Genomic DNA, 25,591 nt, shown 5'->3' on the forward strand with positions numbered 1-25,591 from the left:
CCCTTAGTGGGGATATTGACTGCACGCCCCTTAGTAGGGATATTGGCAGCACGCCCCTTAGTGGGGATATTGGCTGCACGCCCCTTAGTGGGGATATTGGCTGCACGCCCCTTAGTGGGGATATTGACTGCACGCCCCTTAGTGGGGATATTGACTGCACGCCCCCTTAGTGGGGATATTGACTGCACGCCCCCTTAGTGGGGATATTGGCTGCACGCCCCTTAGTGGGGATATTGGCTGCACGCCCCCTTAGTGGGGATATTGGCTGCTCGCCCCCTTAGTGGGGATATTGACTGCACGCCCCTTAGTGGGGATATTGGCTGCACGCCCCTTAGTGGGGATATTGGCTGCACGCCCCCTTAGTGGGGATATTGGCTGCATGCCCCTTAGTGGGGATATTGGCTGCACGCCCCTTAGTGGGGATATTGGCTGCACGCCCCCTTAGTGGGGATATTGGCTGCACGCCCCCTTAGTGGGGATATTGGCTGCACGCCCCCTTAGTGGGGATATTGGCTGCACGCCCCCTTAGTGGGGATATGGACTGCACGCCCCTTAGTGGGGATATTGGCTGCACGCCCCTTAGTGGGGATATTGGCTGCACGCCCCTTAGTGGGGATATTGGCTGCACGCCCCTTAGTGGGGATATTGGCTGCACGCCCCTTAGTGGGGATATTGACTGCACGCCCCTTAGTGGGGATATTGGCTGCACGCCCCCTTAGTGGGGATATTGGCTGCACGCCCCTTAGTGAGGATATTGACTGTGCACGCCTCTTAGTGAGGATATTGACTGTGCACGCCCCCTTAGTGGGGATATGGACTGCACGCCCCCTTAGTGGGGATATTGACTGTGCACGCCCCTTAGTGGGGATATTGACTGCACGCCCCTTGGTGGGGATATTGGCTGCACGCCCCTTAGTGGGGATATTGGCTGCACGCCCCTGTGTTGTCTGGTGGAGACAGTGGCCTATGTGTGGACATGTTTAGTGGTAGTTCCTAGGTGGGATATAAGCCTACATGGTGTCATTACCCCCCAGCCTGGCGTGGCGGTCCGTTGATGTATGAGCCGGGTGGGAGGAGGCAGTGATATCCTACGACTACGATCCCATGTCCCCGGCTCTGTCCGTCTATGTCGGGGGAAGATGAGGAAGAACGTTGGACGATCGTCTTCATGAGTCAATCCTCAGCCTGAAGATCACCCGCCCCTGGAATTTGTCCCGTTCATCCTGATTCTTGATGTTGGCAGCGTTTATGCGACATTCCACATTATGGTCCATGTTCTGCGTCACGTTCAGGAATTTCACCGCCACAAATGGCTGCGTGTAATTTTTCTGTGTGGGGGAGGGGAGACCAAGAAAAGTGAGATTGGCGGGGTGATTGGAGAACAATGGCAGAACACAGCATCTGATTGGTTGATGAATTCTCCCCAACGTGGGAGGTTCTTACCTGTGCCCGGTTTCCATAGTAGGGGAAGTACTTGAGGTCGATGCTGCCCAGGCCCTGGTTGGTGCTGGGGAAGTAGGCTCTGCTGCCCAGGAGATTGTCGTTTTCCTCGTTCTGGGAGAGGAGAGAAGGGTCAGATATCGGGGTGACACCTCATTGTCCTATCATACACCGGGTCAGATATCGGGGTGACACCACATTGTCCTATCATACACTGGGTCAGATATCGGGGTGATACCTCATTGTCCTATCATACACCGGGTCAGATATTGGGGTGATACCACATTGATTGTCCTATCATACACCGGGTCAGATATCGGGGTGACACCACATTGTCCTATCATACACCGGGTCAGATATCGGGGTGATATCACATTGATTGTCCTATCATACACCGGGTCAGATATCGGGGTGACACCACATTGTCCTATCATACACTGGGTCAGATATCGGGGTGACACCACATTGTCCTATCATACACCGGGTCAGATATCGGGGTGATATCACATTGTCCTATCATACACCGGGTCAGATATCGGGGTGATATCACATTGATTGTCCTATCATACACCGGGTCAGATATCGGGGTGATATCACATTGATTGTCCTATCATACACCGGGTCAGATATCGGGGTGATATCACATTGTCCTATCATACACCGGGTCAGATATCGGGGGGATATCACATTGTCCTATCATACACCAGGTCAGATATCGGGGTGACACCACATTGTCCTATCATACACCGGGTCAGATATCGGGGTGATACCACATTGTCCTATCATACACCGGGTCAGATATCGGGGTGACACCTCATTGTCCTATCATACACCGGGTCAGATATCGGGGTGATACCTCATTGTCCTATCATACACTGGGTCAGATATCGGGGTGATATCACATCGTCCTATCATACACCGGGTCAGATATCGGGGTGATACCTCATTGTCCTATCATACACCGGGTCAGATATCGGGGTGACACCTCATTGTCCTATCATACACCGGGTCAGATATCGGGGTGATACCTCATTGTCCTATCATACACCGGGTCAGATATCGGGGTGACACCACATTGTCCTATCATACACCGGGTCAGATATCGGGGTGATATCACATTGTCCTATCATACACCGGGTCAGATATCGGGGGGATATCACATTGTCCTATCATACACCGGGTCAGATATCGGGGTGATATCACATTGTCCTATCATACACTGGGTCAGATATCGGGGTGATACCACATTGTCCTATCATACACCGGGTCAGATATCGGGGTGATATCACATTGTCCTATCATACACCGGGTCAGATATCGGGGTGATATCACATTGTCCTATCATACACTGGGTCAGATATCGGGGTGATACCACATTGTCCTATCATACACCGGGTCAGATATCGGGGTGATATCACATTGTCCTATCATACACCGGGTCAGATATCGGGGTGATACCACATTGATTGTCCTATCATACACCGGGTCAGATATCGGGGTGATACCTCATTGTCCTATCATACACCGGGTCAGATATCGGGGTGATACCTCATTGTCCTATCATACACCGGGTCAGATATCGGGGTGATATCACATTGATTGTCCTATCATACACCGGGTCAGATATCGGGGTGATACCTCATTGTCCTATCATACACCGGGTCAGATATCGGGGTGATACCACATTGTCCTATCATACACCGGGTCAGATATCGGGGTGATATCACATTGATTGTCCTATCATACACCGGATCAGATATCGGGGTGATACGACATTGATTGTCCTATCATACACCGGGTCAGATATCGGGGTGATATCACATTGTCCTATCATACACCGGGTCAGATATCGGGGTGACACCACATTGTCCTATCATACACCGGGTCAGATATCGGGGTGACACCACAATGTCCTATCATACACCGGGTCAGATATCGGGGTGATACCACATTGTCCTATCATACACCGGGTCAGATATCGGGGTGATGCCACATTGATTGTCCTATCATACACCGGGTCAGATATCGGGGTGATACCACATTGTCCTATCATACACCGGGTCAGCTATCGGGGTGATATCACATCGTCCTATCATACACCGGGTCAGATATCGGGGTGATATCACATTGATTGTCCTATCATACACTGGGTCAGATATCGGGGTGATACCTCATTGTCCTATCATACACCGGGTCAGCTATCGGGGTGATATCACATCGTCCTATCATACACCGGGTCAGATATCGGGGTGATATCACATCGTCCTATCATACACCGGGTCAGATATCGGGGTGATATCACATCGTCCTATCATACACCGGGTCAGATATCGGGGTGATATCACATTGATTGTCCTATCATACACCGGGTCAGATATTGGGGTGATAGCACATTGTACTATCATACACCGGGTCAGATATCGGGGTGATATCACATTGTCCTATCATACACCGGGTCAGATATCGGGGTGATATCACATTGATTGTCCTATCATACACCGGGTCAGCTATCGGGGTGATATCACATCGTCCTATCATACACCGGGTCAGATATCGGGGTGATATCACATCGTCCTATCATACACCGGGTCAGATATCGGGGTGATATCACATCGTCCTATCATACACCGGGTCAGATATCGGGGTGATATCACATTGATTGTCCTATCATACACCGGGTCAGATATTGGGGTGATAGCACATTGTCCTATCATACACCGGGTCAGATATTGGGGTGATATCACATTGTCCTATCATACACCGGGTCAGATATCGGGGTGATACCACATTGATTGTCCTATCATACACCGGGTCAGATATCGGGGTGATACCTCATTGTCCTATCATACACCGGGTCAGATATCGGTGGTGATACCTCATTGTCCTATCATACACCGGGTCAGATATCGGGGTGATACCTCATTGTCCTATCATACACCGGGTCAGATATCGGTGGTGATATCACATTGTCCTATCATACACCGGGTCAGATATCGGGGTGATATCACATTGATTGTCCTATCATACACCGGGTCAGATATCTGGGTGATATCACATTGATTGTCCTATCATACACCGGGTCAGATATCGGGGTGATATCACATTGATTGTCCTATCATACACCGGGTCAGATATCTGGGTGATATCACATTGATTGTCCTATCATACACCGGGTCAGATATCGGGGTGACACCACATTGTCCTATCATACACCGGGTCAGATATCGGGGTGACACCACATTGTCCTATCATACACCGGGTCAGATATTGGGGTGATATCACATTGTCCTATCATACACCGGGTCAGATATCGGGGTGATACCTCATTGTCCTATCATACACCGGGTCAGATATCGGGGTGATATCACATTGTCCTATCATACACCGAGTCAGATATCAGGGTGATATCACATTGTCCTATCATACACCGGGTCAGATATCGGGGTGATATCACATCGTCCTATCATACACCGGGTCAGATATCGGGGTGATACCACATTGATTGTCCTATCATACACCGGGTCAGATATCAGGGTGATATCACATTGTCCTATCATACACCGGGTCAGATATCGGGGTGATACCTCATTGTCCTATCATACACCGGGTCAGATATCGGGGTGATATCACATCGTCCTATCATACACCGGGTCAGATATCGGGGTGATATCACATCGTCCTATCATACACCGGGTCAGATATCGGGGTGATACCTCATTGTCCTATCATACACCGGGTCAGATATCGGGGTGATATCACATCGTCCTATCATACACCGGGTCAGATATCGGGGTGATACCTCATTGTCCTATCATACACCGGGTCAGATATCGGGGTGATATCACATCGTCCTATCATACACCGGGTCAGATATCGGGGTGATACCTCATTGTCCTATCATACACCGGGTCAGATATCGGGGTGATATCACATCGTCCTATCATACACCGGGTCAGATATCGGGGTGATACCTCATTGTCCTATCATACACCAGGTCAGATATCGGGGTGATATCACATTGTCCTATCATACACTGGGTCAGATATCGGGGTGATATCACATTGTCCTATCATACACCGGGTCAGATATCGGGGTGATACCTCATTGTCCTATCATACACCAGGTCAGATATCGGGGTGATACCACATTGTCCTATCATACACCGGGTCAGATATCGGGGTGATATCACATCGTCCTATCATACACCGGGTCAGATATCGGGGTGATACCTCATTGTCCTATCATACACCAGGTCAGATATCGGGGTGATACCACATTGTCCTATCATACACCGGGTCAGATATCGGGGTGATATCACATCGTCCTATCATACACCGGGTCAGATATCGGGGTGATACCTCATTGTCCTATCATACACCGGGTCAGATATCGGGGTGATATCACATTGTCCTATCATACACCGGGTCAGATATCGGGGTGATACCTCATTGTCCTATCATACACCGGGTCAGATATCGGGGTGATATCACATCGTCCTATCATACACCGGGTCAGATATCGGGGTGATACCTCATTGTCCTATCATACACCAGGTCAGATATCGGGGTGATATCACATTGTCCTATCATACACTGGGTCAGATATCGGGGTGATATCACATTGTCCTATCATACACCGGGTCAGATATCGGGGTGATACCTCATTGTCCTATCATACACCAGGTCAGATATCGGGGTGATACCACATTGTCCTATCATACACCGGGTCAGATATCGGGGTGATACCTCATTGTCCTATCATACACTGGGTCAGATATCGGTGGTGATATCACATCGTCCTATCATACACCGGGTCAGATATCGGGGTGATACCTCATTGTCCTATCATACACCGGGTCAGATATCGGGGTGATACCTCATTGTCCTATCATACACTGGGTCAGATATCGGTGGTGATATCACATCGTCCTATCATACACTGGGTCAGATATCGGGGTGATACCTCATTGTCCTATCATACACCGGGTCAGATATCGGGGTGATACCTCATTGTCCTATCATACACCGGGTCAGATATCGGGGTGACACCACATTGTCCTATCATACACTGTATATTCTCATACTGTATATGGTTCTCATCCCTGGAGAGATACGGACATACAGACTCTACACAAGTGGCGATTCCTCAGATCTCAGAAGAGGCCGGATCTAATACAAATGTATATTCTATATGTTGGGTGTCTCCTCCAAGGTGCCACCTCTTCCTGTCTCATGTAAAAGGTTATGTGCTATATTCTATATATTCCATATTCTGGGGGCCTGCATGGGGTGGCTATGGGGGTCTATCAGATACCATTATAAGGTCTATAAGGGATTCTACAACATCTCCTCCAAGGTGCCACCTCTTCCTGTCTCATGTATAAGGTTATGTGCTATATTCTATATATTCCATATTCTGGGGGCCTGCATGGGGTGGCTATGGGGGTCTATCAGATACCATTATAAGGTCTATAAGGGATTCTACAACATCTCCTCCAAGGTGCCACCTCTTCCTGTCTCATGTATAAGGTTATGTGCTATATTCTATATATTCCATATTCTGGGGGCCTGCAGGGGGTGGCTATGGGGGTCTATCAGATACCATTATAAGGTCTATAAGGGATTCTACAACATCTCCTCCAAGGTTTCACCTCTTCTTGTCTCATCTATAGAGTTACAGACAATATTCTTTACAATACTTGGTGTCTGTATTGGGTGTGGTCATCTCCTATAGGTCCCACCTTCTCTAGTCTCCTACATACTATATTTTATATAATAGGGTTAGGGTATAGTCTGTTTTAGGTGCCTCTATGGGATATCAGCAGGGGCAGGCTATGGGGTATCTTCTTTAGGTTCCACCACTTCTTGTCCCATTTATAGAGTAACAGACTATGGGGCAAATCCACAAAAGAGATACCACGGCGTAAGCCGTCGTATCTCTGGTTCTAACTTTGGAACTGATCCTCAGAAGCAGTTTTCCTAAGTTAGGCAGAAGATCCGACATCTGTAAGGGACTTACACTGCCGGATCTTAGGATGCAGTACCGCATCCGCCACTGGGGGCATTTCGAGTCGAAATGCCTCTGTTAGTATGCAAATTAGCATTAGGGCGATCCTCAAAGCTTTTGTGCCTAGTTTTTTCGCCGTAAGTGTTAGTTTGCCTGGTGTAAAACTAGGGCTGCTTTTACAAGGTGTAAAGTTAGTCACACCTTGTAAAGGCCCATTCAAGCGACGGCATTTGGTATGCATTCCCGAGGGAGAACTCCATGCCAATTTTCAATGAAAAAAACGGCATGGGTTCCCCCTCAGGAGCATACCAGGCCCTTAGGTCTGTTATGGGTTGTAAGGAGACCCCCCTCCGCCGCAAAATTGACGTAGGGGGTCCCCCTACAATCCATACCAGACCCGTATCCAAAGCACGCTACCCGGCCAGCCAGGAAGGGAGTGGGGACGAGCGAGCGCCCCCCCCCCTCCTGAGCCGTGCCAGGCCGCATGCCCTCAACATGGGGGGGTTGGGTGCTCTGGGGCAGGGGGGCGCACTGCGGGCCCCCCCACCCCAGAGCACCCTGTCCCCATGTTGATGAGGACAGGACCTCTTCCCGACAACCCTTGCCATTGGTTGTCGGGGTCTGCGGGCGGAGGCTTATCGGAATCTGGGAGTCCCCTTTAATAAGGGGGCCCCCAGATACCGGCCCCCCACCCTAAGTGAATGGATATGGGGTACATCGTACCCCTATCCATTCACCTGTAGGCAAAAAGTAAAAGTTAATAAACACACAACACAAGGCTTTTTAAAATATTTTATTATTCTGCTCCGGACGCCCCCCCTGTCTTCGTTATTAGCTCAATTAGCAGGGGGGGCTTCTTCTTCCGCTCTCCGGGGGTCTTCTCCGCTCTCCGGGGGTGTTCCGCTCTCCGGGGGGGCTTCTCCGGACTCCGGGGGGCTTCTTCCATCTTCTCCCCTCTTCCGCTCTTGACTCGGCGAACCCCGGTTCTTCTGCAGCTCTCCGGTGCCTTCTTCTTCAGCGCTGGCTGCCTGCTATGTTTGTGTGTTAGCTCGATTTCAAACAGGCAGCCGGCGCGGTCTTCTGTGACGTCAGGGTCTTCTGGTCTTCTGTTCTTCCTATGTTGCCTCGTCGCCTGTTGTCGCTGTAATGATGGAAGCGCGCCTTGCATCACATTTATATAGGCATCACCGTCCCATCATGCTCCGGTAGGTACCCACGTGGTGGGTGCACGTGGGTAGGCACCCACCACGTGGGTACCTACCGGAGCATGATGGGACGGTGATGCCTATATAAATGGGATGCAAGGCGCGCTTCCATCATTACAGCGACAACAGGCGACGAGGCAACATCGGAAGAACAGAAGACCAGAAGACCCTGACGCCACAGAAGACCGCGCCGGCTGCCTGTTTGAAATCGAGCTAACACACAAAGATAGCAGGCAGCCAGCGCTGAAGAAGAAGGCACCGGAGAGCTGCAGAAGAACCGGGGTTCGCCGAGTCAAGAGCGGAAGAGGGGAGAAGATGGAAGAAGCCCCCCGGAGTCCGGAGAAGCCCCCCCCGGAGAGCGGAAGACCCCCGGAGAGTGGAAGAAGAAGCCCCCCCTGGTAAAAGAGCTAATAACGAAGACAGGGGGGGCATCCGGAGCAGAATAATAAAATATTTTAAAAAGCCTTGTGTTGTGTGTTTATTAACTTTTACTTTTTGCCTACAGGTGAATGGATAGGGGTACGATGTACCCCATATCCATTCACTTAGGGTGGGGGGCCGGTATCTGGGGGCCCCCTTATTTGAGGGGACTCCCAGATTCCGATAAGCCTCCGCCCGCAGACCCCGACAACCAATGGCAAGGGTTGTCGGGAAGAGGTCCTGTCCTCATCAACATGGGGACAGGGTGCTCTGGGGTGGGGGGGCCCGCAGTGCGCCCCCCTGCCCCAGAGCACCCAACCCCCCCATGTTGAGGGCATGCAGCCTGGTATGGCTCAGGAGGGGGGGGGGGGCGCTCGCTCGTCCCCACTCCCTTCCTGGCTGGCCGGGTAGCGTGCTTTGGATACGGGTCTGGTATGGATTGTAGGGGGACCCCCTACGTCAATTTTGCGGCGGAGGGGGGTCTCCTTACAACCCATAACAGACCTAAGGGCCTGGTATGCTCCTGAGGGGGAACCCATGCCGTTTTTTTCATTGAAAATTGGCATGGAGTTCTCCCTCAGGAATGCATGCCGAGCGACGCTGTCATTTTTTTTTATAATTATTTGTTTTCCCGGCGCGTCTTTTTTTCACCCGTCGTAACTTTAGTGTCCCGTCGCAATCCACAAAGCCGCCCGGCGTCAATTACGTTCGCGCGATGCACGTCGGGAAAATGACGTCACACGCATGCGCAGTACGGCCGGCGCGGGAGCGCGCCTCATTTAAATTGTAAACGCCCCCCGGAGAGGAGGAACGCCTTACGACGGCGGCACTTAACTTACACTGCTTGAAATTTTTACGTAAGTGCTTTGAGGATCAGGCACTTAGGTAAAAACTTTAAGTCAGTGTAACTTAACTGCTGAAAGTTAAGTTACGCCGCCTGGCTGAGGATTTGGCCCTATATTCTTTATTATAGTGATGTATATTCTATGTTCTAGGTGCCTCTATGGGATATAAACAGGTGCAGGCTATGGGGTCTATCAGGTACAGCTATGGGGTCTGTAACTATACCACATCTCCTCCAAGGTTCCATCTCTTCTTGTCCCATCTACAGAGTTACATAATATATTCTTTACAATACTTGTTGTCTGTATTGGGTGTGGTTATCTCCCATAGGCTCCACCTCTTCTAGTCTCCTACATACTATATTTTATATAATAGGGTATAGTCTATGTTCTAGGTGCCTCTATGGGATATCAGCAGGGGCAGGCTATGGGGTATCTCCTCCAAGGTTCCACCTCTTCTTGTCCCATCTACAGAGTTACAGATAAAGAGATAGATTCGGGTACAGCGGCGTACCTTTTGGCCGGCGTAGCGCATCTCATATGCGCTACGCCGACGTAAATCAGGGAGCCCAGAACAGTATTCTGAAAGATCCTGCGCCGTACGTTGCGCCGGAATAGTGTAATTAGGCCGGCGTAAGGCCGCCTAATTCAAAATAGGCAGGTAGGGGGCGTGCTTCATTTAAATTAGCCGTGACCCCATGTAAATGAATTGGCGTTCGTACGGCGCATGCGCGCGCATGCTCAGAATCACGTCGCATATACTCCCTAAGAAACGTCGGCGCAATACTTTCGACATGAACATAACCTTCGCACAGCCCCATTCACCTACCACTTACGTAAACTACGTAAATTTAGAGGGCTGTTCTGACGTCCATACCTTAACATTGGCTGCGCTTCATTTAGCAGGGGTAACGTTATGCGGGACGTAAGCCATACGTAAACGGCGTAGCGGGCGCAAGTACGTTTGTGAATCGGCGTATCTAGCTCATTTACATATTCTATGCGTAAATCTATGAAAGCGCCCCTAGCTGCCAGCGTAAATATGCACCCAAGATACGACGGCGTACTAAGACTTACGTCGGTCGGAGGAAGCAGAAATTCAGGCGCATCTAGCTCCCAGAATAGCGTGCAGAGATACGACGGCGCATCTTTCAACTTACGCCGCGTATATCTATAGATACGCCGACATAAAGTCTACCTGAATCCGGGCCGATATTCTTTATAATAGTGATGTATATTCCATGTTGTAGGTGCAATGTATGGCATAGAAGGGGCAGGCTATGGGGTCCACCAGGAACATCTATGGGGTCTATGAGGTGACCTTCCGGCGTCTGGTATGGGTACCATTTCTTCTGGTCTCATATAGAAGGTAACGTTCTATTATGTAATATATCTACGATTCCCTATACATAGGAATTATGTATGAAGAGCGACATTGAAGGGTTCCACCTCTTCCCACCATATTCTGTATAGTAGTGATGAATATTCCACCCTTTATATGCCCAGGAGTTGGGTATGAAGAGTGACCCGCTCTACTACGGCATCTCCTATAGGGTCCACCTCCCACCATGTTCCTCTCACTATCACAAGCAGGTATCTTCTATAGCATTGGGATATGCGGTCTTCATATCGGGGTTCACTATAAGGAGGTCTATAAGCTGCTTCTATAGGTCTCTATGGTGCCCCCTATAGGCTCCACCTCTTACCGTATCATTTGCAGCCATTTTTATCTTCTGGAGATAATAAAGAGAAAGACACAGAAGAGTCTGAGATAACGGACATGACAGACGGGAAGAAGAACCGCTCAGATCCCCCCCCAAAAACTCACCCTGCCGAAACATCTGATGGTGATGGAGGTGTTGGAGAGGCTCGGGATGACTTTTGGGAAGAAGTTTATCACCTGCCGTAATAGAGAAGAATGATGAGGACCAATGTTAGGAGAAGAAGAGTAGAGAACTGTGGTGGTGGTGAAGGGTGGTAACCTACGAACCGTCAGGTATAGGCAATGCCGGGACAAGATCATCTAGAGCCCGGGGTGAACCTACCAAACTTCACCACCCCCTTCAAGATGTATGAGCATTATGTCCTCCTCCCCCATCCCCCCTCCCCTCACAAATCACCCTACATCACCACTTCTAGCAATGGCTTACCCTCTGCTGCCCCCCAAATTGTCCCTCGAAAAACACAAAATCCCCTAAAATCACCACTCCTAGCAATTCTTTCCCCCTGCCACCCCCCAAAGTTCCCCTCCTAACACAAATCCTCCTAAATCACCACTTCTATCAATTCTTACCCCCAGCTGCCCCCCCAAATTGCCCCTACCAACATAAATCCCCACTCAGCAATACTTACCCCCTGCTGCCCCTCCCAACACAAATCCCCCAAATCCTCACTCCTAGCAATTCTTACCCCTTGCTGCCCCCCAATATGCCTCTCCTAACACAAATCACCACTTACCCTCTGCTTCCCCCCAAATTGTCCCTCCAAACACAAAATCCCCTTAAATCACCACTCCTAGCAATTCTTTCCCCCTGCCACCCCCCAAAATTGCCCCTCCCAACACAAACCCCCCTAAATCCTCAATCCTAGAAATTCTTACCCCTTGCTGCCCCCCAATATGCCTCTCCTAACACAAATCACCCTAAATCACCACTTACCCTCTGCTTCCCCCCAAATTGTCCCTTCAAACACAAAATCCCCCTAAATCACCACTCCTAGCAATTCTTTCCCCCTGCCACCCCCCAAAGTTCCCCTCCTAACACAAATCCCCCTAAATCACCACTTCTAGCAATTCATACCCCCAGCTGCCCCCCCAAATTGCCCCTCCCAACATAAAATCTCCTTAAATCACCACTTCTAGCAATTGTTACCCCAAGCTACCCCCCCAAATTGCCCCTGGATATAGGGAAGATATTTTGTAGTCCCCTCCAGATCTCTATACTAATGACAGTATGGTGGGCCTGTGTTCTTGGAGGTCTACTTTGTGCAGATGGAGGTAACATACAAAGACGTAGGGGGGAGAAGAGAGCGTGGTCACCAGGACAGGAAACGGGACAATATCTTCCACAAGGGTACAAGACGGCAATGAGAACCTGATCGATGTTCTCACCATTCCCTCCCTTCTCTCCGCAATGAGAGTGGAGGACCAGAAACCCCCTAAGGCAGTGATGGGGAACCTCGGCACCTCGGATGTTTTGGAACTACACTTCCCATGATGCTCCACCACACTGCAGAGTGCATGATCATCGTGGGAAATGTAGTTCCAAAACATCTGGGGTTCCAAGGTTCTCCATCACTGCCCTAAGGGGAGGCCGTTGTGTCAGGTGAGGCCCGGGCCAAAGAGTTTCGTCACCATCACCTCTTGTCAGGATTTAGAAGATTTGGGGTGATGTAAAGGGGTTGGGGGGGGTTCTGTGTATCAGCATATTTGGGGGTACACATAGATACGAGGGGAGTAATAATATATGGTAAATACCGCCCTCCCCCCCAGCCGAGTCCCCCAAAGGCCTCACCCGGTTCATTTTGATGAGGACACATGGCGTTCCGTTGGCATATCCGAACATGGGATCGAATCCTATCCCGGAGCAGTCACCCAAATTATCCCGGGCAAACTGACAAGCTTTCTTGGGGTAATTCCTGACCTCCCCAAAGTCGTCCTGCCGGTTGTAGACTCCAGATGGGCACACGGTGCCTCTATGTTCTTGGACAGATTGGTTGTAATCTGTGGGGAGGTAAGGCCACACATTACAATAGACCTACACTACTGAGAATGTCGGAGGAGGACAGAGGAACAAAGGAAGGAGTGTAGATGGAAGAGGAATATGGTGGCAATACGATGGCAGCCTAGGTACGGACATTGGAGGAGTACTGAATGGGGAAGATCCTTCTGAGGGGTGGTCAGTGGGAGGTGGTTGTCGGAGATGGGAATAGATAGAGGACCACCGTATAGAGGGAGATATCGTGGGCAGAGATTGGGCACAGTGTGTGTTGGGGAGATGGCTGAAGGCGAAGTATCTGCGGGATTACGGATAATGGGGAAAAGCGCAATGACCCGGGGTGATGGGTTGGGGAAGATCGTCTTTAGAGATGTGCAGGAGGGGCAATGTTGGTGAAATACGGGACACAAGAGACGGGGAGAAGACTTACAGATGAAAAGATATCGGAAATATTAGATACAAAATGCCCTGCGTGCCATTTACAGGCAATGGAGACATTGCATGATATGGGTACAGTTCAAACATTTGGGGGGCAATAGTGGGGGGGGGTAGTTACTAGATGAAGGTGTGACAGAGTTTTAGGAGATATATGGGGAAGGATATCAGATGATTGTGTCAGGGACATGTTGGATTGTGGATGGTCCTGGAGATGGGTATCAGGTGTTGGGGAGATATTGGATGGCAGATGGTCCTCTAGGTGGGGGCAGATGACTGAGTTTTGGGGTGATAGTGGGGAAGTATATCAGATGATTGTGTCAGGGACACATTGGATTGTAGATGGTCCTACAGATGGGTATCAGGTGTAGGTGCTGGGGAGATATTGGATGGCAGATGATCCTCTAGGTGGGGGCAGATGACTGAGTTTTGGGGTGATAGTGGGGAAGGATATCAGGGAGATATTGTATGACATTGGCAGATCCTGTAGGTAAATGTAGGTGGCAGAGTTTTGGGGTGATAGCGGGGAAGGATATCGGATGATTGTGTCAGGGACACGTTGGATTGTGGATGGTCCTGGGGATGGGTATCAGGTGCTGGGGAGATTTTGGATGGCAGATGGTCCTCTAGGTGGGGGCAGATGACTGAGTTTTGGGGTGATAGTGGGGAAGTATATCAGATGCTTGTGTCAGGGACACGTTGGATTGTAGATGGTCCTGGGGATGGGTATCAGGTGTAGGTGCTGGGGGAGATAATGGAAGACAGATGGTCCCTCTAGGTGGGGGCAGATGACTGAGTTTTGGGGAGATAGTGGGGAAGTATATCAGATAAAATTGTTGGGGAGATATTGTATGGCAGATGATCCTGTTGGTGGCACAGGAATGGAATACGGGAAAGATATCGGATGAATGATTTAGGGACACATGGGGTAGCAGACGGTCCCAGGGATGGGTATCAGGTGGCGGGGAGATTTTGGATGACAGATGGTCCTCTAGGTGGGGGTAAATGACAGAGTTTTGGGGTGATAGTGGGGAAGGATATCAGATGATTGTGTCAGGGACATGTTGGATTGTGGATGGTCCTGGTGATGGGTATCAGGTGCTGGGGAGTTATTGGATGACAGATGGTCCTCTAGGTGGGGACAGATGACTTAGTTTTGGGGTGATAGTGGGGAAGTATATCAGATAAAGGTGTTGGGGAGATATTGTATGGCAGATGATCCTGTAGGTGGCTGAGTTTTGGGGTGATAGTGGGGAAGGATATCAGATGATTGTGTCAGGGACACGTTGGATTGTAGATGGTCCTACAGATGGGTATCAGGTGTAGGTGCTGGGGAGATATTGGATGACAGATGGTCCTCTAGGTGGGGGCCAATGACTGAGTTTTGGGGAGATAGTGGGGAAGTATATCAGATGATTGTGTCAGGGACACGTTGGGTAGTAGAGGGTCCCGGGGATGGGTATCGGCTACTGGGAAGATATTGGATGGCAGATGGTCCTCTAGTTGGGGGAAGATGACTGAGTTTGGGGTGATAGCGGGGAAGGATATCAGATGATTGTGTCAGGGACATGTTAGATTGTAGATGGTCCTACAGATGGGTATCAGGTGTAGGTGCTGGGGAGATATTATATGGCAGATGATCCTCTAGGTAGGGGCAGATGACTGAGTTTTGGGGAGATAGTGGGGAAGGATATCAGATAAAGGTGTTAGGGAGATATTGTATGGCATTGGCAGATGATCCTGTAGGTGAATGTAGGTGGCAGAGTTTTGGGGTGATAGCGGGGAAGGATATCAGATGATTGTGTCAGGGACACGTTGGATTGTGGATGGTCCTGGGGATGGGTATCAGGTGCTGGGGAGTTATTGGATGACAGATGGTCCTCTAGGTGGGGGCAGATGACTGAGTTTTGGGGTGATAGTGGGGAAGTATATCAGATAAAGGTGTTGGGGAGATATTGTATGGCAGATGATCCTGTTGGTGGCAGAGGAATGGAAGACGGGAAAGATATCAGATGAATGATTTAGAGACACATGGGGTAGTAGATGGTCCCAGGGATGGGTATCAGGTGCCGGGGAGATATTGGATGGCAGATGGTCCTCTAGGTAGGGGCAGATGACTGAGTTTTGGGGTGATAGTGGGGAAGTGTATCAGATAAAGGTGTTGGGGAGATATTGTATGGCAGATGATCCTGTTGGTGGCAGAGGAATGGAAGACGGGAAAGATATCAGATGAATGATTTAGGGACACATGGGGTAGTAGATGGTCCCAGGGATGGGTATCAGGTGCCGGGGAGATATTGGATGACAGAGGGTCTTGGAGACAAGTACAGGCGGCAGATGACAGAGGGGAATGGATATCGGTGATGGGAAGATATAGATGGAATATATAGGAGATCTCAGTAGACTTACCTTGCAGCACAGTATTAAGGCCATCAACGTATCTCTGCCAGGAAGCGTTGTGCCCATTGATGCTGTATACAATCTCCAGGGCGTCCAGCTTGGGTCTGATCATCAACCCTGCGAGGAGAAAGACCACCGATATGAGAGAGAAATCTGACAGACGACACGCCGACGCTGCATGAGAGTGAAGTGTCCATCGATGGAATACGTTCAAATGCTCATCCGCTCCACCACGTTCTACCCAAACACTGACAGCCCCCCACTCCACCATGTTCTACCCAAACACTGACAGCCCCCCACTCCACCATGTTTTCCCCAAAGACTGACAGCCCCCCACTCCACCATGTTTTCCCCAAAGACTGACAGCCCCCCCACTCCACCATGTTTTCCCCAAAGACTGACAGCCCCCCACTCCACCATGTTTTCCCCAAAGACTGACAGCCCCCCACTCCACCATGTTCTACCCAAAGACTGACAGCCCCCCCCCTCCACCATGTTCTACCCAAAGACTGACAGCCCCCCCACTCCACCATGTTCTCCCCAAAGACTGACAGCCCCCCACCTCCACCATGTTCTACCCAAAGACTGACAGCCCCCCCCTCCCCACCATGTTCTCCCCAAAGACTGACAGCCCCCCACTCCACCATGTTCTCCCCAAAGACTGACAGCCCCCCACTCCACCATGTTCTACCCAATGACTGACAGCCCCCCACTCCACCATGTTCTACCCAAAGACTGACAGCCCCCCACTCCACCATGTTCTCCCCAATGACTGACAGCCCCCCCACTCCACCATGTTCTCCCCAAAGACTGACAGCCCCCCACTCCACCATGTTCTCCCCAAAGACTGACAGCCCCCCCCATCCACCATGTTCTCCCCAAAGACTGACAGCCCCCCACTCCACCATGTTCTACCCAAAGACTGACAGCCCCCCCACTCCACCGTGTTCTACCCAAAGACTGACAGCCCCCCCACTCCACCATGTTCTACCCAAAGACTGACAGCCCCCCACTCCACCATGTTCTACCCAATGACTGACAGCCCCCCACTCCACCATGTTCTACCCAAAGACTGACAGCCCCCCCACTCCACCGTGTTCTACCCAAAGACTGACAGCCCCCCCACTCCACCATGTTCTACCCAAAGACTGACAGCCCCCCTCTCCACCATGTTCTACCCAAAGACTGACAGCCCCCCCTCCACCATGTTCTACCCAAAGACTGACAGCCCCCCTCTCCACCATGTTCTACCCAAAGACTGACAGCCCCCCTCTCCACCATGTTCTACCCAAAGACTGACAGCCCCCCACTCCACCATGTTCTACCCAAAGACTGACAGCCCCCCACTCCACCATGTTCTACCCAAGGACTGACAGCCCCCCACTCCACCATGTTCTCCCCAAAGACTGACAGCCCCCCCACTCCACCATGTTCTCCCCAAAGACTGACAGCCCCCCACTCCACCATGTTCTACCCAAAGACTGACAGCCCCCCACTCCACCATGTTCTACCCAAGGACTGACAGCCCCCCACTCCACCATGTTCTCCCCAAAGACTGACAGCTCACCCACTCCACCATGTTCTCCCCAAAGACTGACAGCCCCCCCCACTCCACCATGTTCTACCCAAAGACTGACAGCTCACCCACTCCACCATGTTCTCCCCAAACACTGACAGCCCCCCGCTCCACCATGTTCTACCCAAAGACTGACAGCCCCCCCACTCCACCATGTTCTCCCCAAAGACTGACAGCCCCCCCTCCACCATGTTCTACCCAAAGACTGACAGCCCCCCCACTCCACCATGTTCTCCCCAAAGACTGACAGTCCCCCATTCCACCATGGTCTCCCCAAAGACTGACAGCCCCCCACTCCACCATGTTCTACCCAAAGACTGACAGCCCCCCACTCCACCATGTTCTACCCAAAGACTGACAGCCCCCCCACTCCACCATGTTCTCCCCAAAGACTGACAGCCCCCCCACTCCACCATGTTCTCCCCAAAGACTGACAGCCCCCCACTCCACCATGTTCTACCCAAAGACTGACAGCCCCCCACTCCACCATGTTCTCCCCAAAGACTGACAGCCCCCCCACTCCACCATGTTCTACCCAAAGACTGACAGCCCCCCCACTCCACCATGTTCTACCCAAAGACTGACAGCCCCCCCACTCCACCATGTTCTCCCCAAAGACTGACAGCCCCCCTCTCCACCATGTTCTACCCAAAGACTGACAGCCCCCCCCACTCCACCATGTTCTCCCCAAAGACTGACAGCCCCCCCACTCCACCATGTTCTCCCCAAAGACTGACAGCCCCCCCACTCCACCATGTTCTCCCCAAAGACTGACAGCCCTCCACTCCACCATGTTCTACCCAAAGACTGACAGCCCCCCCACTCCACCATGTTCTCCCCAAAGACTGACAGCCCCCCCACTCCACCATGTTCTCCCCAAAGACTGACAGCCCCCCCACTCCACCATGTTCTACCCAAAGACTGACAGCCCCCCATTCCACCATGTTCTACCCAAAGACTGACAGCCCCCCCCTCTCCACCATGTTCTACCCAAAGACTGACAGCCCCCCCACTCCACCATGTTCTACCCAATGACTGACAGCCCCCCCTCTCCACCATGTTCTACCCAATGACTGACAGCTCCCCTCTCCACCATGTTCTCCCCAAAGACTGACAGCCCCCCCCCCCCACCATGTTCTACCCAAAGACTGACAGCTCACCCACTCCACCATGTTCTACCCAAACACTGACAGCCCCCCACTCCACCATGTTCTCCCCAAAGACTGACAGCCCCCCCTCCACCATGTTCTACCCAAAGACTGACAGCCCCCCCACTCCACCATGTTCTACCCAAAGACTGACAGCCCCCCCACTCCACCATGTTCTACCCAATGACTGACAGCCCCCCCTCTCCACCATGTTCTACCCAATGACTGACAGCTCCCCTCTCCACCATGTTCTCCCCAAAGACTGACAGCCCCCCCCCCATCCACCATGTTCTACCCAAAGACTGACAGCTCACCCACTCCACCATGTTCTCCCCAAAGACTGACAGCCCCCCCTCCACCATGTTCTACCCAAAGACTGACAGCCCCCCCACTCCACCATGTTCTACCCAAAGACTGACAGCCCCCCCCACTCCACCATGTTCTACCCAAAGACTGACAGCCCCCCCTCTCCACCATGTTCTACCCAATGACTGACAGTCCCCCACTCCACCATGTTCTCCCCAAAGACTGACAGCCCCCCTCTCCACCATGTTCTACCCAAAGACTGACAGCCCCCCACTCCACCATGTTCTACCCAAAGACTGACAGCCCCCCACTCCACCATGTTCTCCCCAAAGACTGACAGCCCCCCTCTCCACCATGTTCTCCCCAAAGACTGACAGCCCCCCCCCACTCCACCATGTTCTACCCAAAGACTGACAGCCCCCCACTCCACCATGTTCTCCCCAAAGACTGACAGCTCCCCCTCCACCATGTTCTACCCAAAGACTGACAGCCCCCCCACTCCACCATGTTCTCCCCAAAGACTGACAGCCCCCCTCTCCACCATGTTCTACCCAAAGACTGACAGTCCCCCACTCCACCATGTTCTCCCCAAAGACTGACAGCCCCCCCTCCACCATGTTCTACCCAAAGACTGACAGCCCCCCCACTCCACCATGTTCTACCCAAAGACTGACAGTCCCCCACTCCACCATGTTCTCCCCAAAGACTGACAGCCCCCCCTCCACCATGTTCTACCCAAAGACTGACAGCCCCCCCCACTCCACCATGTTCTCCCCAATGACTGACAGCCCCCCCCCCACTCCACCATGTTCTCCCCAAAGACTGACAGCCCCCCCTCCACCATGTTCTCCACAAAGACTGACAGCCCCCCCACTCCACCATGTTCTCCCCAAAGACTGACAGCCCCCCCACTCCACCATGTTCTACCCAAAGACTGACAGCCCCCCACTCCACCATGTTCTCCCCAAAGACTGACAGCCCCCCACTCCACCATGTTCTACCCAAAGACTGACAGCCCCCCCTCCACCATGTTCTACCCAAAGACTGACAGCCCCCCTCTCCACCATGTTCTCCCCAAAGACTGACAGCCCCCCCTCCACCATGTTCTACCCAAAGACTGACAGCCCCCCGCTCCACCATGTTCTCCCCAAAGACTGACAGTCCCCCTCTCCACCATGTTCTACCCAAAGACTGACAGCCCCCCTCTCCACCATGTTCTACCCAAAGACTGACAGCCCCCCCTCTCCACCATGTTCTACCCAAAGACTGACAGCCCCCCCTCCACCATGTTCTACCCAAAGACTGACAGCCCCCCCTCCACCATGTTCTACCCAAAGACTGACAGCCCCCCACTCCACCATGTTCTCCCCAAAGACTGACAGCCCCCCACTCCACCATGTTCTACCCAAAGACTGACAGCCCCCCCCCTCCACCATGTTCTACCCAAAGACTGACAGCCCCCCCTCCACCATGTTCTACCCAAAGACTGACAGCCCCCCACTCCACCATGTTCTCCCCAAAGACTGACAGCCCCCCACTCCACCATGTTCTACCCAAAGACTGACAGCCCCCCCACTCCACCATGTTCTACCCAATGACTGACAGCCCCCCCACTCCACCATGTTCTACCCAAAGACTGACAGCCCCCCTCTCCACCATGTTCTACCCAAAGACTGACAGCCCCCCACTCCACCATGTTCTACCCAATGACTGACAGCCCCCCCCCACTCCACCATGTTCTACCCAAAGACTGACAGTCCCCCCACTCCACCATGTTCTACCCAAAGACTGACAGCCCCCCACTCCACCATGTTCTACCCAAAGACTGACAGCCCCCCTCCACCATGTTCTACCCAAAGACTGACAGCCCCCCCACTCCACCATGTTCTCCCCAAAGACTGACAGCCCCCCCTCCACCATGTTCTACCCAAAGACTGACAGCCCCCACTCCACCATGTTCTACCCAAAGAATGACAGCCCCCCACTCCACCATGTTCTACCCAAAGACTGACAGCCCCCCCTCCACCATGTTCTACCCAAAGACTGACAGCCCCCCACTCCACCATGTTCTCCCCAAAGACTGACAGCCCCCCACTCCACCATGTTCTACCCAAAGACTGACAGCCCCCCCTCCACCATGTTCTACCCAAAGACTGACAGCCCCCCACTCCACCATGTTCTACCCAAAGACTGACAGCCCCCCACTCCCCCATGTTCTACCCAAAGACTGACAGCCCCCCTCTCCACCATGTTCTCCCCAAAGACTGACAGCCCCCCTCTCCACCATGTTCTCCCCAAAGACTGACAGCCCCCCCTCTCCACCATGTTCTACCCAAAGACTGACAGCCCCCCACTCCACCATGTTCTCCCCAAAGACTGACAGCCCCCCACTCCACCATGTTCTACCCAAAGACTGACAGCCCCCCACTCCACCGTGTTCTACCCAAAGAGAAGTTTGTATACAGCTGTCCCCGTCACACTGGGATCCCATAATGTACTTCCACCAGCTATGGTATATGAATCTAGGAAACCCCCCCACAAGGGGTAGATGATGAGTGTCGGGAGGGGTGGGGGGAGGGGGAGGTTCTCTCACCTGGATTGACCAGTCGATCGGCGTATTTTGGATTATATTCGTCGATGGTCTGCAGCAACACCCACATACTGAGAACGAAGACGGCCGCGAGGAAGGTGTAGAAAATCGTATAGAACATGAGGATCATTGCTGGGGGGAGAAAGGGTTAGTCAATATTAGTCACCGGTTCTAACAGGGGGGGGGGCAGGGGGTTATATATCATCTTCAGACCGATGCCAAATTGGGGGGTGTGAATGAGGCACCAATCTGCGCATTATAGTTATGTAGACCGTATATACCACGACGACCACATGGGGGGTCAATGTACGAAGTATACAGCGTTATAGAACCCGTCACCTCGGAAAATAGACCTTCAACGTTCCAAACTTAGAAACACGTCCTGTGTACATAGGTAGGTCCTGGTCCTTATATAATGATATAGTCCTGACTGTGTCCTGTGTACATAGGTAGGTCCTGGTCCTTATATAATGAGATAGTCCTGACTGTGTCCTGTGTACATAGGTAGGTCCTGGTCCTTATATAATGAGATAGTCCTGTGTACATAGGTAGGTCCTGGTCCTTATATAATGAGATAGTCCTGACTGTGTCCTGTGTACATAGGTAGGTCCCGGTCCTTATATAACGAGATAGTCCTGTGTACATAGGTAGGTCCTGGTCCTTATATAACGAGATAGTCCTGTGTACATAGGTAGGTCCTGGTCCTTATATAATGAGATAGTCCTGACTGTGTCCTGTGTACATAGGTAGGTCCTGGTCCTTATATAATGAGATAGTCCTGACTGTGTCCTGTGTACATAGGTAGGTCCCGGTCCTTATATAATGAGATAGTCCTGACTGTGTCCTGTGTACTTAGGTAGGTCCCGGTCCTTATATAATGAGATAGTCCTGACTGTGTCCTGTGTATATTGGTAGGTCCCGGTCCTTATATAATGAGATAGTCCGGACTGTGTCCTGTGTACATCGGTAGGTCCCGGTCCTTATATAATGAGATAGTCCTGACTGTGTCCTGTGTACATAGGTAGGTCCCGGTCCTTATATAATGAGATAGTCCTGACTGTGTCCTGTGTACATAGGTAGGTCCTGGTCCTTATATAATGAGATAGTCCTGACTGTGTCCTGTGTACATAGGTAGGTCCTGGTCCTTATATAATGAGATAGTCCTGTGTCCTGTGTACATAGGTAGGTCCTGGTCCTTATATAATGAGATAGTCCTGTGTACATAGGTAGGTCCTGGTCCTTATATAATGAGATAGTCCTGACTGTGTCCTGTGTACATAGGTAGGTCCCGGTCCTTATATAATGAGATAGTCCTGACTGTGTCCTGTGTACATAGGTAGGTCCTGGTCCTTATATAATGAGATAGTACTGACTGTGTCCTGTGTACATAGGTAGGTCCTGGTCCTTATATAATGAGATAGTCCTGACTGTGTCCTGTGTACATAGGTAGGTCCTGGTCCTTATATAATGAGATAGTCCTGACTGTGTCCTGTGTACATAGGTAGGTCCTGGTCCTTATATAATGAGATAGTCCTGTGTACATAGGTAGGTCCCGGTCCTTATATAATGAGATAGTCCTGACTGTGTCCTGTGTACATAGGTAGGTCCTGGTCCTTATATAATGAGATAGTCCTGACTGTGTCCTGTGTACATAGGTAGGTCCTGGTCCTTATATAATGAGATAGTCCTGACTGTGTCCTGTGTACATCGGTAGGTCCTGGTCCTTATATAATGAGATAGTCCTGTGTACATAGGTAGGTCCCGGTCCTTATATAGTGAGATAGTCCTGTGTACATAGGTAGGTCCCGGTCCTTATATAATTAGATAGTACTGACTGTGTCCTGTGTACATAGGTAGGTCCCGGTCCTTATATAATGAGATAGTACTGACTGTGTCCTGTGTACATAGGTAGGTCCTGGTCCTTATATAATGAGATAGTCCTGACTGTGTCCTGTGTACATAGATAGGTCCTGGTCCTTATATAATGAGATAGTCCTGACTGTGTCCTGTGTACATAGGTAGGTCCTGGTCCTTATATAATGAGATATTCCTGACTGTGTCCTGTGTACATAGGTAGGTCCCGGTCCTTATATAATGAGATAGTACTGACTGTGTCCTGTGTACATAGGTAGGTCCTGGTCCTTATATAATGAGATAGTCCTGACTGTGTCCTGTGTACATAGGTAGGTCCCGGTCCTTATATAACGAGATATTCCTGACTGTGTCCTGTGTACATAGGTAGGTCCCGGTCCTTATATAATGAGATAGTCCTGTGTCCTGTGTACATAGGTAGGTCCTGGTCCTTATATAATGAGATAGTCCTGTGTACATAGGTAGGTCCTGGTCCTTATATAATGAGAAGGAATGAGAAGATCTCATATCTCAGTATATAAGGACTGGGACCAAATACATGGACAGAGATCTGAATATCTCCACTATACGTATCTATATATATATATATGTAGCGCCCCCTTACTTTCAGTGCGGGCGTTACACTAAAGTTAGTGGGGGAATGGGAGGGTTAGTTTTACTCCCATTCATGATTTATGGAAACTCAGGCTGCTGCCCACTTGAGAATCGGTCCTGTGGGTCAGTCTGCGCTCCGGGGGTGCGTTATCACCCCTGGGCAGCAGTTGGCGCTAGAGGGGTTCTGACAGACCCACCTTCTCCCAGCAGCCAATCAGAGGAGTTTCTCCCTCGTTGGGCATGCTGGGGGGGGGTATATCTGGGGCAGCCAATTTTGGCGGGTTGTGCTATGCGGGGCCCGAGTTCCAGGTGCGGTACCCACCTTCAGGGTACGCGCATCTATGGGCCCTGCCACCGTGTCCTGCTAGGCTGAGTTCAGGCATCATGCAGAGCCTCATCCTGACATTGAGAGGGGCCCCAGCGGCTTGCTGGGTCCCAACCTTCTGCTGAGAGGATCCTAAGCCGGGAGCTGTACGGTGGGGGATCGGCTCGGGAGAACCTAGAACTAGAGGTTGTCCGGGAGGCCTAGACGAACCATCAGGGATCCGGTCACCACACCGTATGACAGGTATGCTGAAACTGTCAGTGGGTGACATTAATTGAACTGACTGGGAGGATTAGCTCAACCTGACCTTTCTAAATCCTAAATTGTCCAGCCTATGTGGCAGAGGCCCTGAGTCCGGCCCGTGGCAGAGGCCCTGAGTCCGGCCTGTGGCAGAGGCCCTGAGTCCGGCCTATGGCAGAGGCCCTGAGTCCGGCCTGTGGCAGAGGCCCTGAGTCCGGCCTGTGGCAGAGGCCCTGAGTCCGGCCTGTGGCAGAGGCCCTGAGTCCGGCCTGTGGCAGAGGCCCTGAGTCCGGCCTGTGGCAGAGGTCCTGAGTCAGGTCTGTGGCAGAGGTCCTGAGTCAGGTCTGTGGCAGAGGCCCTGAGTCCGGCCTTTGGCAGAGGCCCTGAGTCCGGCCTGTGGCAGAGGTCCTGAGTCAGGCCTGTGGTAGAGGTCCTGAGTCAGGCCTGTGGCAGAGGCCCTGAGTCAGGCCTGTGGT

The 25,591-nt window shown here is 51.5% G+C and overlaps 1 protein-coding gene across 2 annotated transcripts; it reads right to left on the reverse strand.

The window, feature by feature from the left end:
* Positions 1–541: 541 nt before the first annotated feature.
* On the reverse strand, positions 542–22,235 carry LOC120933853 (sodium/potassium-transporting ATPase subunit beta-2-like). Of its 2 annotated transcripts, XM_040347267.1 has the most exons (7): positions 22,088–22,235; positions 16,474–16,581; positions 13,426–13,634; positions 11,742–11,813; positions 11,620–11,646; positions 1,444–1,554; positions 542–1,328 (listed from the first exon to the last, which is right to left on the reverse strand). In XM_040347267.1, exons 1-7 carry the CDS (start codon positions 22,212–22,214, stop codon positions 1,167–1,169), a joined length of 816 nt encoding a protein of 271 aa, XP_040203201.1. In that variant the 5' UTR covers positions 22,215–22,235; the 3' UTR covers positions 542–1,166. The 2 variants fall into 2 exon arrangements, with proteins under 2 accessions (XP_040203201.1, XP_040203202.1); XM_040347268.1 differs by lacking the exon at positions 11,620–11,646 and having other exon boundaries at positions 22,088–22,234.
* Positions 22,236–25,591: the final 3,356 nt, after the last annotated feature.

This window comes from Rana temporaria, chromosome 3, assembly GCF_905171775.1.
Source record: "Rana temporaria chromosome 3, aRanTem1.1, whole genome shotgun sequence".
Classification (NCBI taxonomy): domain Eukaryota; kingdom Metazoa; phylum Chordata; class Amphibia; order Anura; family Ranidae; genus Rana; species Rana temporaria.

Excerpts from the sequence above, each read along its gene's own strand:
- LOC120933853 (XM_040347267.1), bottom strand. The coding sequence starts at position 22,214 with ATGATCCTCATGTTCTATACGATTTTCTACACCTTCCTCGCGGCCGTC. Across the intron at positions 16,582-22,087 it reads CGATCGACTGGTCAATCCAG|GGTTGATGATCAGACCCAAG; the intron begins GTGAGAGAACCT and ends TTCTCCTCGCAG. Across the intron at positions 11,814-13,425 it reads TCCTCATCAAAATGAACCGG|GTGATAAACTTCTTCCCAAA; the intron begins GTGAGGCCTTTG and ends CTATTACGGCAG.